We start from the raw sequence: 12213 nt of genomic DNA, 5'->3' as shown, positions 1-12213 counted from the left end.
TTATTTTACTGAAAACATATCATATAATACCTGTTATTACTCCACATAACTAGCTGTATTTTAGTGAAGCAAATTATTTAGACATACCCCACTTTTGTTTACAATAAAGGAAAGGGAGGGATCAAAATAAGACATGATCAATAAACAAAGTTCTAAAATAACCATGAAAAAGAATACATACAAATTTCTTATTTCTCCTCTGGCTTCTTCAAGTAAACTATTACCATATTTTGTAAGCAGAGGTTGTACAGTTTCTGCTACATCTACATCTTGGAATCTTATACCTAAAAATAAAGTAATAAAATATGATTATACAAGTGAAGTTAGAAAGATCCTTTATTTGCTATCATATTTATAATATAATAAAATCTCTTGTTAAGTATTAAGACATATGTGCTCCATTGTATGGAGAATTAGAAATACACTGCCAAAGGGAATATTAGATCTCACCTGCAGTAGGTGTTAAATAAAATGCAGCAGCAAATGTTGCCCATTTAACAAATTCTACTATGGAAACTAAATTACCTAGGAATAATTTAGTTCAAATTAAGATTTAGAACTCCTTCAGTGATTTATGAAAAAAATTTCTGGTCTTTACAATGTAAACTAAAATCTGAAGGAAAAAGTTTTCAAAAACTTAGAACTTTTTTTTAGTGTTAATGTTTTTATTTTTAAAATTTTTAAATCAATCAGTCTAATTCCTTGACCCTGAATCAAAATGTTTCCTACACTTTGTTATTCTACCTCAATAAGAAAATTCATACTTAAAGAAAGGTGATTTGACAATATATTGATGGTATTTCTTCAAATAAAAGCATTTACTTGCTGCACTTAAAAATTAGAATTTAAAAAATTATAACTTAATAAAAATAGTTATATATGCTGATTTAGCTACTTAGGAGGCTGAGGCAGAAGGATCATTTGAAACTGGGAGTTCAAGGCCTGCATGGGCAACATTAGAGAGACCCTGTGTTTTAAAAAGTTATATGCAATTTTGCAAGGATATTCCCATTATAAAAAATGAGATATACTTTTAGTTATGTTAATTACATTACACTTATGGAATAATTAGACTATTAAAGTTTAAGGTAAAGGATGCCAGATGAGAGATTTAAATTGAGAATAGTCCCAGTCATAGATATAAAACTCTTTTCTTTATAAAAGTTTACTTTTGAAAAAAATGTGAATGTTATTTTATTTTTATTTAAATTGACAGATAAAATTGTATTTAGCGCTTACATGATTTTTTTTTTTTTTTTTTTTAATTTTTGCAGTGGTAGGGATTGAACCCAGGGCCTTGGGCTTGCAAGGCAAGCACTCTACCAACTGAGCTATATCCCCTGCTCCCCATGATGTTTTGATGTACATACACACTGTTAAAAATTAGAATTTTAATTAGAATAATGAAACTATTTCTTGCTCTTTCCAATGTGTTCAATATCTACTGCTGAAATCTAGCTTAAAGACTAGAAAATGCTCTGCCTAAAACATTCAAATACTTTACTATGATGGAATTTGCCACTTAAATTATTCTGGCATTAATGCTAATTTTAAAGTTTTTCCTACATCAATCATGGGAAAATTCAACATTACCAGGTTAAAAAAATACTCAAAATGTATCTCAAGATTTACAGTCTCATGGTGATTTGCTAATGGTTATATTTTAAAATGCATACACTTTACAAATTTTTGTTCCACTGGTTCTTCACAATAAGAATTGTGTTTACATAGTATCAACCACACTTAAGCCAGTGTTTTTCATCCATTATCCCAAGGCACAAATAGAAAATGACAGTTATTTGTACAGCAGTTTGGGGGTAAAGGCTTCCCGTGGCTAGAGGGTTTTGGGTTCTGCTTCAGTCCCTGAAGGCTGAGATATTCCTGACAAGTCTGGCCTTAGTCCCAGCCTCAAAGGCAGGCCTCAAAGGGAAAACTGAGGTATCAACTTTGGTAATGATGCCCCAGCTTTACTCAGAAAGACAGTGATTAAGAAAGTATTCATCACTAATGTTTTGTGCAACTTCCACATCCTGGATGCTGTGACTAGTAAAAAAAGGTCTGAGTCATTAATCATGTATAATCATAAAGAACAATTTAAGCTTTGTAGTCAAACTTCCATTAATTTTTTTTTTTTTTGCAGTGCCAGGCAAATGCTCTACCACTGAACTACAATCCCTGCCGCTCTACTGATTGATCTCTTCTATTTAAATAGTAATTTATATATTAGATTAGCTTGGCATTTTAGTCTTAATTTCAGACACTATTTTTATTTAGCAGACCTAAGAGATCATTTTGCCCACTTATATTCCCAGATGTCAAGACTAAAGATTAGAGGATAAGTAATTTTTTAAAGTTAAAGTAAGTTATTGTAGAGCTACAAAAGTTTGATCTCTTATCTAATCTGGTATTATTATTGTTCCATTTTATAGGTGGGAAAAATGAGGCTGAGAGGTAAGCTATTCTCTTCCATAAAAAAAGGTAATTAATGATAGGATGTATTTTCTGATTTATAATTCACTATGCTTACTTTGGTTATATTCAAAATTGACTGCAATCTCACATAGTTAGGAACAGCCAACCCCTTTCATCCTGCAGCTGCCTCCTGCTTGTGTGGATGCCTTATTGACTTCAAAGGAACTCTATCTAGGGAATAGATAGTGTTAACATTTTGGTTTGGAGAGAAAAACTACAACAAATTTTTCTCCCCTTATGTTCATATGTTTTTTTTTTTTCTTCCTAAATGAATTGAAACTACAGTTTTGCATGATTTTTTCAATTCCTAAAGGTGTTTGATCTTTATGTGAAGCACATTCCAAACAAAAAAAATCAATTATTTCCTTCTTTAGTAGATGAAATTTTAAAAAACCTATTTAAGGGCTGGGGATGTAGTTCAATGGCAGAATGCTTACCTAGCATGTGAAAAGCCCAGGGTTCAATCCCTAATACCACAAAAATTTTTTTTTTTACTTAAAATATTTATTTTTAGTTCCACTATAATAAGGTTTGTCTGTGGATAGAGAGAATTGAGAATTTTTATTAGAAATATTTAAGTTTATACTGAGTCCTATCTTGGCAATTTAATTGCTTTATAACCTCGGTAAATTCTAGGTTACTCAATTTTAAAATGAAGAAAGCTATTGACCTGTGATTATTTTTACCAGATGGAAGAGATGTTTATAAAGGTCATTCTTTTTTTTTTTTTTTTTTTTTTTGGCATTACTGGGAATTGAACCCACAGTCTCCTGTATGCTAGGCAAGAACTCTACCATTGTGCTACATTCCCAGCCCACTTCAATACTTTTTATATGTAAAGAAAACTCAAGTTCAGAATGATTAGGAGACTTTTTTAAGGTCATCAGTCGTAAGTGGAGGAGAAAGAACCCAATTTTTCTTAACCCTTGATTATACACTCAGTCCAATGTCATACTGCTTCCACACAACAAGAAAGATTTCAGGGGCTGGGATTGTGGTTCAGTGGAGGACGCTTGCCTAGCACATGCGAGGCTCTGGGTTTGATTCTCAGCACTACAAGGAAATAAGTAAATAAAAATCCATCAACAACTAAAAATAGTATTAAAAGAAAGAGAAAAATTTCAATACTTTTTGGTACTGGGGATTGAACCTAGGGTACCCTACCACTGAGCTACAACCCAGAAATTTCTACTTTTTGTTTTTATGCAGGGTCTGTCCAAATTGTCCAGGTTGGCCTTAAAGTTGGAATCCTTCTGCTTCAGCCTCTTGAGTAGCTTGGATTACAGGTTTGTACCTACCACACCTGGTCACTTTTGCAAATTTTATAAATGGTTTTGGATGAAAAAGTTAAATGTGATCATTCAAAACAAGTGTGGCCATATAAAAGCAAACTAGCTGATTTCCCCCACTTGCTTGAGTCAATGTGATTTCTATTCTTAATATAAAAAACAAAAAACCAACTAAAATAATTTTCATGATATTATGATTTTACCAAAAAGCAAGGCCATAACTATTTTTCTTTTTTTAAAAACATGAATAATAAAGAAATAAAACTTTGTGTTTCTGTATAAAACAAGCTATTATAGGATTTAAATTTAGGGTTTGATGAAAGTCTCCTTTACCTTTCCTGGGGCATTCCTGTAAGCCTGCATTTTCATTTGCTTTTCTACGCCCAGTGTTAATACGAGATTGTACATAATTGTATGGCGTTTGCCTGTAACCTTGGATTTGAAGGTGCTGTTTGGCTGAAATTAGTTTGTTTTTGAGGGCTTCATTTTGTCTTTCAAGCTCATGAACTTTCTCTTGCAGCTGCTCAATCATTTCTTCCATCTCCACATCTCGTCCCAGCCGCTTGGGGCCGCCACCAACCCGCTCATATCTTTTCTTGTCATTAACTAGCCGTATTAACTTGGTGGCCATTCTAGGGAAATAATAAAAAGATGAAAAGGAATGTGAGAAGTCAGCATAAAATGCATTCTGTTGAAAGGAACATAATCACTGTGAAGACTTCAGTGCAGAACCTGAATAATAAATTTCAGGTTTTGATGTAACTATTACTGCCTGTGAAGAATCCTTTGATGATAATTGAAACCACTGGGCAACAATCTGCTTTATAGCACTGACAAATAACAGTTTCCTAAGGCTTATCATTTAAGGTTAGTAAAGAGAGGACACATATTTACTCCATATGTTCCTGAAATGCAATTTTTAACGCATGACCTTATATAGGAATGCTGTATGCACTTAAATGTAGTTACAGGTCGTGGATATGGTGGGTTATATCTGCAATCCACAGTAAGTTAAAACTTTTGAAAAGTGTGTTCAGACTATGCAGCATTTAGGTAATATACTGTTTTCAGATTCCGTAGGATTAAGATATATTATAAAAATTTTAGATTGCATAGATGCACACATATAAAGCTCAATGAAAATTTCAAAAGAAACCAAAATGCACCATTAAATCATGCTTAGTCTCAAGAAACATTTGTGTTTAATGGTAGAAAATAATGAGATATAAAAAGTATCATTTTAATGCTACTTTTAAATTTAGACTTATATTGTAGCTTGACATCTCAAGAGTTTATACCTTTGATTCTTTTAAGTTTTGATAAAAACTGGTTAGACAGAACAAAAGACAGAAAGGGCACATGGGGGTGATGTAATATACACGTACGGAAAACATGCCTGACAGTGAATGGAAAAATCTTGGCAGGACAAGAAAGAAAAGGTGGCTTTGATGAGACACACAAGTTCAAGACTTTACAAAATTGGTCGCACATCTTCAATAGCTGATTCTAGTTTATAGTGAATCTATTTTTATAAAGGCCCAGACAGGAGATTGAAAATAAAAACACACTTCATTTTTCTTTAAATGGGGTTTGCTTTATTTTAGCATGGTTATGGACAGAAGCTTTTACTTAAGAGAACAAAAGTGAAATAAAAAAATCCTTAATAGCTTTGGGATGTTATAGAACAACGTTTTTTTTTTTTTTTTTTTTTTGCCCTAAGCAGAGTCCTCTGTAAATGCGGTAGTAATACATGTCTATCTACACTTCTGGCTACTCGGCCTGCAGCATGTGGCATCAGGGAGAGCTATGCATAACATAATCAGTTAAGATTGTTTTCTCCTTCCCTTGAGGCACATCCATTAAGCATGCTTTATAAGGGATATAGGATAATAAAAACCAAGATCCAAGAGTACCACAAACATCCTAGTAAAATAATCAATGGATTAGTTCCTTTTCCACCTAATCCAGAGAATGATATATCATTGGAAAATCTGGCCAGGTATCCTAATCCAACAAAGCCAACTTCTATCTTGCCCCTTAATATTAGAGTTCAGGGTGCTGAGCTCCACCCAATAGCCTATCCATAAAAATAAGGTAACTCTCCAAATGAGATGTCAACCTAAACCCTTGAATCTACTGTTACAAAGATTGTTACACAGAGATAGATTATACTCAAAAGAAGGGAACAGATTTAACATGAAAAAGCACTCCATATCTAAAGAAATGACCCTAATTTTTATGGCAAGAGAAGCACATCAAAAATGTCTTTCCATTCTTTATGCTGATGGTCAAGCAAACTTTATCATGAAGCATAATTTTTTTTGTGACTAGTAATAGAAATACTTTTCATGTGATTTGAACATTTTATGACATTAATGAATCCTAAGTGATCTGATTAAATTTGAGTACTTATTTAAAAAGGTGGTTTATAAAGCTCTATATTTATACAAAAGAAAGAGATACTAATTACATCTTAAGAATAAATTTAAACATGAGTTCTATCTACATATTTAGGTCACTGTCAGTGGTCTAAGATTGAGAAGGAATTTAGAGTTTTGGGTCAAAGAGTTCATGAGATCACTACTCTCATGGCTGAGTTAAATAAAGTCCCAGGAGGTTAAATGACTTGAACATACCAAAGGCTAGTGGCAGAGAGATAATGGAATACACATATACAACTTGACTCCTAGCCCAGTCCTTTTCCCATGAAACTATAGGACTCATTATTAAGTTATTTTTTATTTTCTGGGTAGGACAAATTACCAACAAAGTCAAGGTTGTGAATTCAATTTTTTTATTGCCCAATTAGGTTTACAGAAAAAAATATTTAGTGGTCACAAACTACATGCCTCATTCTGCTTGGCTGACATGGATGTTACCGGACAGAAAGGGGTTCAGGCAAACTCTGAGAACTTTTTGAGATCATGACTTAAAAACCAATTTGAAGCAAAAGGCCTGCACTAAGCAGGTCAGTGGGTTGCTAAAACAAAAGTTCACAGAGTAGAAAATTGGAGTCACCTCTTCAAAATGAATTCTAAGCAGAAAAAAACCCTATCTTCTTTCTTTAATGACTATCTCACCTTTTCTTTGAACATATATCATGAATATGAATAAGAATTGCTTGTGCTTACAAATGTGAATGTACTATTTTATTTTTAATGTCATACATTCAGAAGATAGGCATAGTATTTCTGAATAAGAAAGAATTAAAGAATATCTATTCTTAAGACATCATTCTTGCATAACTTTTTACACATAAATAAAAAATGACAATATTTTTTCAGCAACAGTGGAGACTCTTGAAAATATAGACTAACCCAAGCTAAGTTAAATATGTTCCAAAGACTGAAGTGCTGTTTTCACTAATAAACCCCATAAATCTTAAAGGAACATGCATTCTAACAAGTTGTAAGAGTTAATTACTTTTAAAAACTTTTATTTTAAAATCATGACATTTTAAAAAGCATATGCTTTGGCCATTTTCTTATTAAACTATAAATATGAAACCAAAAGTTATTTATAGATATGATATACTCATGGTACTCTTAGCTATTAGCTAGCTCTCTTCATTCAAATAGCAATTTCAGACATAATAAACACAATCTTTTTGGCTTATTATTCTAGTTTGTAAGATTTTCCATTTTTAAAAATTCTATTTATTTACAACCTGCCTGTTCCAAAAGAGATCGAAGGTGGGGTTTTCAATTAAGTTTATAAAAAAAGCATATCCTCCAAACGTTACAGAGTCAAGAAAAAAAGCTAAAAGCTTTTTATCATAACCTTTTAATTTTATCCTCTTGCTTACGGGCATGCTGTTTAAGTAAAATGTTCTCATCATGCAAACGCAAAAATCTGTCTTCCAGTTCTTCACGACTGACACGTGATACAGCTTGGCGAGACTTCATTGTCCGTGTTGTTGAAGTTTCTGCAAAAAATGCCAAGGTAATTAACTATAGGATTACTTAAACTAGTCTTTAAAAATGATAACTATTGGTATTAAAATAATCTCTGATGTATTCAGAATTTTCCTTTGTGATCTACAATGAAGATTTCTTTAGAAATGATATATAACAACTGTTCACAATAAAGATGAGTGAGAATAAGAATCTTTGTGATTAATACTTTATATATATAGTATTAGGAATTTCAGCAACAATAGTATTTATTAAAAAATGTATTCAAATAATCATTCTTTCAGAATATAAGATGGAACTCTGATTCAACATGCTTTTCAATTTATATGCTGAATGCTATAAAAACCAAGCCAGAAAAGTCAGAGAGTCTGGGTTGGAGGTGTAATTCAGTGGTAGAGCATTTGTTTAGCAAACATGAGTCCTGGAGTTCTATCCCTAGTGACAAATGTGCATGCAAACACACATGTTAGAGTGTCTGAAAGTATTTATTTATCTATTTTTTACAAAGCCAAGAGTTAGAATAATTTGGTGGCCACAATAAAATTAAGACTTTTTTTGAGTTATGGGTGTTAAGCTTTAAAACAAACTGTAATATAAGACCAACCCCTCTCCTTAAAACCCCTAAAATTTGTCACTGGAAAGCTTCACAGGTCATTTTTCTATAAGTTATTTTAATAGAACATTCACACACTTTGAGCATGCATATCTTTTTACATATGTTTAAATTTGGTACTTTCCATATCATTGTGAAGTACATCAGTTTTCCATAATTGTTCAATAAAAATGAAGAAAAAAGTGACAGAGATTAAAGTGTGATGGTGGTCAAGGAGGACAAAACAGTATGAAAATCCAATAAATAGCTTTGCAGTCTTAAAATTTATTTGTATTTGAATACCTGATACTCCCTGAAAGATCTAAAGCAAAGCTTACACACACTATTAACTTTTAACAATAAAATCTATATAGTCAGATTTATCTTTTTTCAGTAAATAATACATTAGCCACCCTTCTGAAGTAGTTAAAGGTAGTCATTTACACTCTTCTGATTAAAAGGTACATGAGGATTCCCTAGTGGAATATATTTTAAATCCCTAGGCTTTTCAATAGCAAATGTAGTGTCACCAGAGAGTATGGCTGACACATTGTTCATACACACAAACATAAACATTGCTCTATATTCTAAATTTTTCTTTAAAGCAGTGCTTTTCTTTCTCAATTTGAAAGTGCTCTTTAGCTCTATAGAAACCAGTAAGTGATAAAAGGATAAAAAAAACCTTTAATGTATATTAATTTGATAAAAAACTATCACTTGCATAAACAAGCCATTTTGAGATACTCTACTTGAAAGGCAAAAATTTTTAAATATGGCATTTCCTCCTGCATAAAATTTAAACATAAAGAAATGTTTTAATGGTGAATGTGATTTAAACCAGGCAATTCTGTTTGGAGGCATGATACTCTCTATGTAGTTTCTACTGATGTGTGGAATTTTAAAAAGATGATTTATAACAATTCTTTATCAGAACAGAGGGGGATCTTGCATTTGCTATGAGCTGTTGATAATTGATGCATGCAGTAAAATACCATATGTGTTCCAAACTCTACATCTTGTTTAGTCCAATCAAGAGCTATATAGTTACTTAAATGGTTTGGGTTGTATGAATATCAGAAATACTTTAAATTAAAAGTAAAGAAATCACTGATCAAAGTTCATAACTGTAATAAATAACAGCTGGCCATACCTTGTAACCCTCCTGCTCCAAAGAGGTTTAGACCTATATCTTTCACAGGCAGGTCTCCCGCAGTCTCATCAGTTGGACCAGACATGGCCTATCTGTGGAGAAACAAAAATTCAAATAAACTCTTTCCAAGTTATTACATTAACCATGCAATGGAATGAACCAAATAAAACGAATAAGGGACTAGAACTTTAATGGACATCTTATTGCCCACATGTGCTGCTTGAAGAAGATGAAAGCTTCTATTCTAAAAGTAGACTACATTCAATCATGGAGACAGTGTTTCTTTCAACAGTGTATTTCCTATAGTTTGCTTAGGAAATGAGGTAAGATTATCATCCTTCCTTTTCTTTTTTTCTTCTATCTGAAACAAAAACAAATTTTAAAATTTAAGAAATACATCCTTTCTAGCTCCCTTCCTTTCCATAAAAAAGCAGGCATCCTGGAAAAAAAATCAGGTCAGGAACTTAATCCAAATGATTGTTCTATTATTTAACTACTGGTCAAATCATGAAACCTATTTGAATTTCAGTCCCTTAATTTAAAAAATGGAGTAAATAATGCCTCAGAGCTATTCTAAAAGTAAGTGAAATGGCAAATTGCAAGCATTTAGCACATGTGCTGGGATGTCAATGATACTGGAATATTAATTTTTTGCTTGATGCACAGATGAGTAGGCAGTTTCGAGTTTTGTGAAAATGGTTTCATAAAGTCATCAACTGGAATTGCTTTTGTTATGTCTTGCCTTTGTCTTGGGACAAAGGCCTAGGTTTCAGGGATTAGCTACCAGTACATATATGCTATCCAGAGAATTCTAGCATTTTTACAGTTTGTATTCTTTAGAGATATGCCATAGTATGTCTATTCTACATGTGGATGTGAATGGTCCATATAATTTCTCGTAAGCAAAAAAAGGAAAAAAAAGAATTTTATATTTTCATTTTGATCTACCTAGGAAGTTAAATGCAAACTGCTAATAAAGATACCTTAAGGCAGAGGTTTTCAAGTTCTATAATGTTAAGACCAATAAAGTAGCAAGCTTATTTGTCTTGTTTGCCTCTTTATTCTTGGAGGCCAGCATAAAGCTTGGCATTCAGAGAGCAGGTATTCATTGAATAGTTGTTTGAATGAATGAATGAAGTTCATGGAGATTTTAGTGTCAGAAAACCCAGATATGTTTTACAAATTTTGTATGTATATGTGTGGATGCAATATGCTTTAGGGAGTGGGTTCATAATTTTCAAGGTAACTAAAAAAAAAAAAACCACATTTTTGTGTGACAGAAACAGGTAAAGGACACATGCCTGGGAGACTAACTACTTCTTTCAGAAACACTGCTACAGAAAAGGTCATCTTTAGAACTTAAATTATTAAGATTTTAAATCACAGGCCACCTGTGAAAGTGACTACTTTTCCATGGTAGAGTTAAGGTTGATTTCATAATAATATTGATGATGGTGTTAATATTTACCAAATGTTCATTCTGTTTAGAAAGGCACTGTTCTAAGTGCTTCTTAATTAATTAAATAGTATGAATTAATTAAATCACCCACAATATCCTTGTGATATTGTTACTCAAATGATTCTTTACAAATGAGGAAGTTGAGACAGATAGGTAACTTTCTTAACATAACTAATCTAGTAAGTAGTTGTCTGGTGATATTTTGGATTGTCACAACTGGGAAGGGGAGGTGTACTATACTCTGGAGGGTAGATGTCAGGGATGAGGCTAAACATCCTGCAGTGCATAAGATTCATGACAATCCCATCTAAAATGTTAATAGTGCAGAAGTTGAGAAACTGCATGGTGTTGCAATGGCTTTATGTTCTACTTTCTGGCTCACTCCGCTCCACTTATATTTGTTCTCTACTTCTACAAGCCCACCATACCCTCCCTTATCTTGTTCAAAGCCTTTCCATTGGCTGGCCCCTTTGGAGTTCAGCTTAGATAAGCTTTCCCTTACCATCCTATGTTTGAGTAGTCTTCCCAATTTCTTCAGGGTTCATTTCCTTCATAGCAATAGACTCTATCTGAAAATATCTCATTTGTTTGCTAGTTTATTGCCTCCACTAATTAAGTATAAACATCTTCAGATGTGCATTGGGGTTGTTCATGATTAGTAGGGAAGTTTCTGCCATATGGTGGGCGCCAAAATTTGTGTTTACTGAATGCATAAATGAGACTAAAATGGTAAACAAAGTCCTTGCCTTTATGGTATTAACGGGTTATAGAAATAGACAATAAACATGTAATAAAGTAACAAGGGGGCACTCCAGGTGCTTAGGGTCTACCAAACAATTCCGAACACAGGGTAAATGAGTGAAGTGTGGATAGGGACCCCAACTCTCATTAGGTAGGGTTTATGGTTGGGATATAGAATTTCAAATGACTCCTGGGCGTGGGGATAAAGGGCGGGTGGTGATGCAGGCCTGTTTTGTGGAGGTGTCTCGGCGGGGCTGCTTTTCACACAAGAGCTCCAGGGCCTTTTCCAGACCGCAAAGCAGACCCCAGGACCCTGGCCCGTGTTGCAGGGTTAGGGTCCGCCAGCTTCCATCCACCCCCCCGACACCCCTCCCAGAGTACTCACCACCACTCTCGCCCGGCCGCTAGCTACCGTTGCTATAGCGCCGACAGCGTGTGGGGCAGCTGACCAAGAGGAGCACGGGAAAAACATGGCAGGCCCCGTTGCCCCCTGGGAAATGTAGTTCTCTACGGGCTCCAGGTCGTCTGCTCGCTGCGTTGCGGACTACCCTCGCTCAGCTGTCGGACCGGGGAAATTCTGTTCGGAAGCCCCAGTC

The 12213-nt window shown here is 33.8% G+C and overlaps 1 protein-coding gene across 4 annotated transcripts in view; it reads right to left on the bottom strand.

Moving 5' to 3' along the window:
• Positions 1-12126, bottom strand: part of Rpgrip1l (RPGRIP1 like) — a 105272-nt gene extending 93146 nt beyond the window's left edge. For all 4 annotated transcript variants that reach the window (XM_047529262.1, XM_047529263.1, XM_047529266.1 and 1 more), the window contains exons 1-5: positions 12003-12126; positions 9418-9509; positions 7542-7686; positions 4095-4393; positions 182-284 (exon numbers count right to left, since the gene is read on the bottom strand). In XM_047529262.1, the coding sequence (XP_047385218.1) occupies positions 182-284; positions 4095-4393; positions 7542-7686; positions 9418-9502 (632 nt within the window). In that variant the 5' untranslated portion in view covers positions 9503-9509; positions 12003-12126. The remainder of the gene's footprint in view (positions 1-181; positions 285-4094; positions 4394-7541; positions 7687-9417; positions 9510-12002) is intronic.
• Between the last annotated feature and the right edge of the window lie 87 nt (positions 12127-12213).

The sequence above is a fragment of the Sciurus carolinensis genome, chromosome 16 (genome assembly GCF_902686445.1).
Source record: "Sciurus carolinensis chromosome 16, mSciCar1.2, whole genome shotgun sequence".
NCBI classification, from domain to species: domain Eukaryota; kingdom Metazoa; phylum Chordata; class Mammalia; order Rodentia; family Sciuridae; genus Sciurus; species Sciurus carolinensis.
The sequence above is the reverse complement of the archived record's forward strand: the minus strand, read 5'-3'. Positions and strand labels throughout refer to the sequence as shown.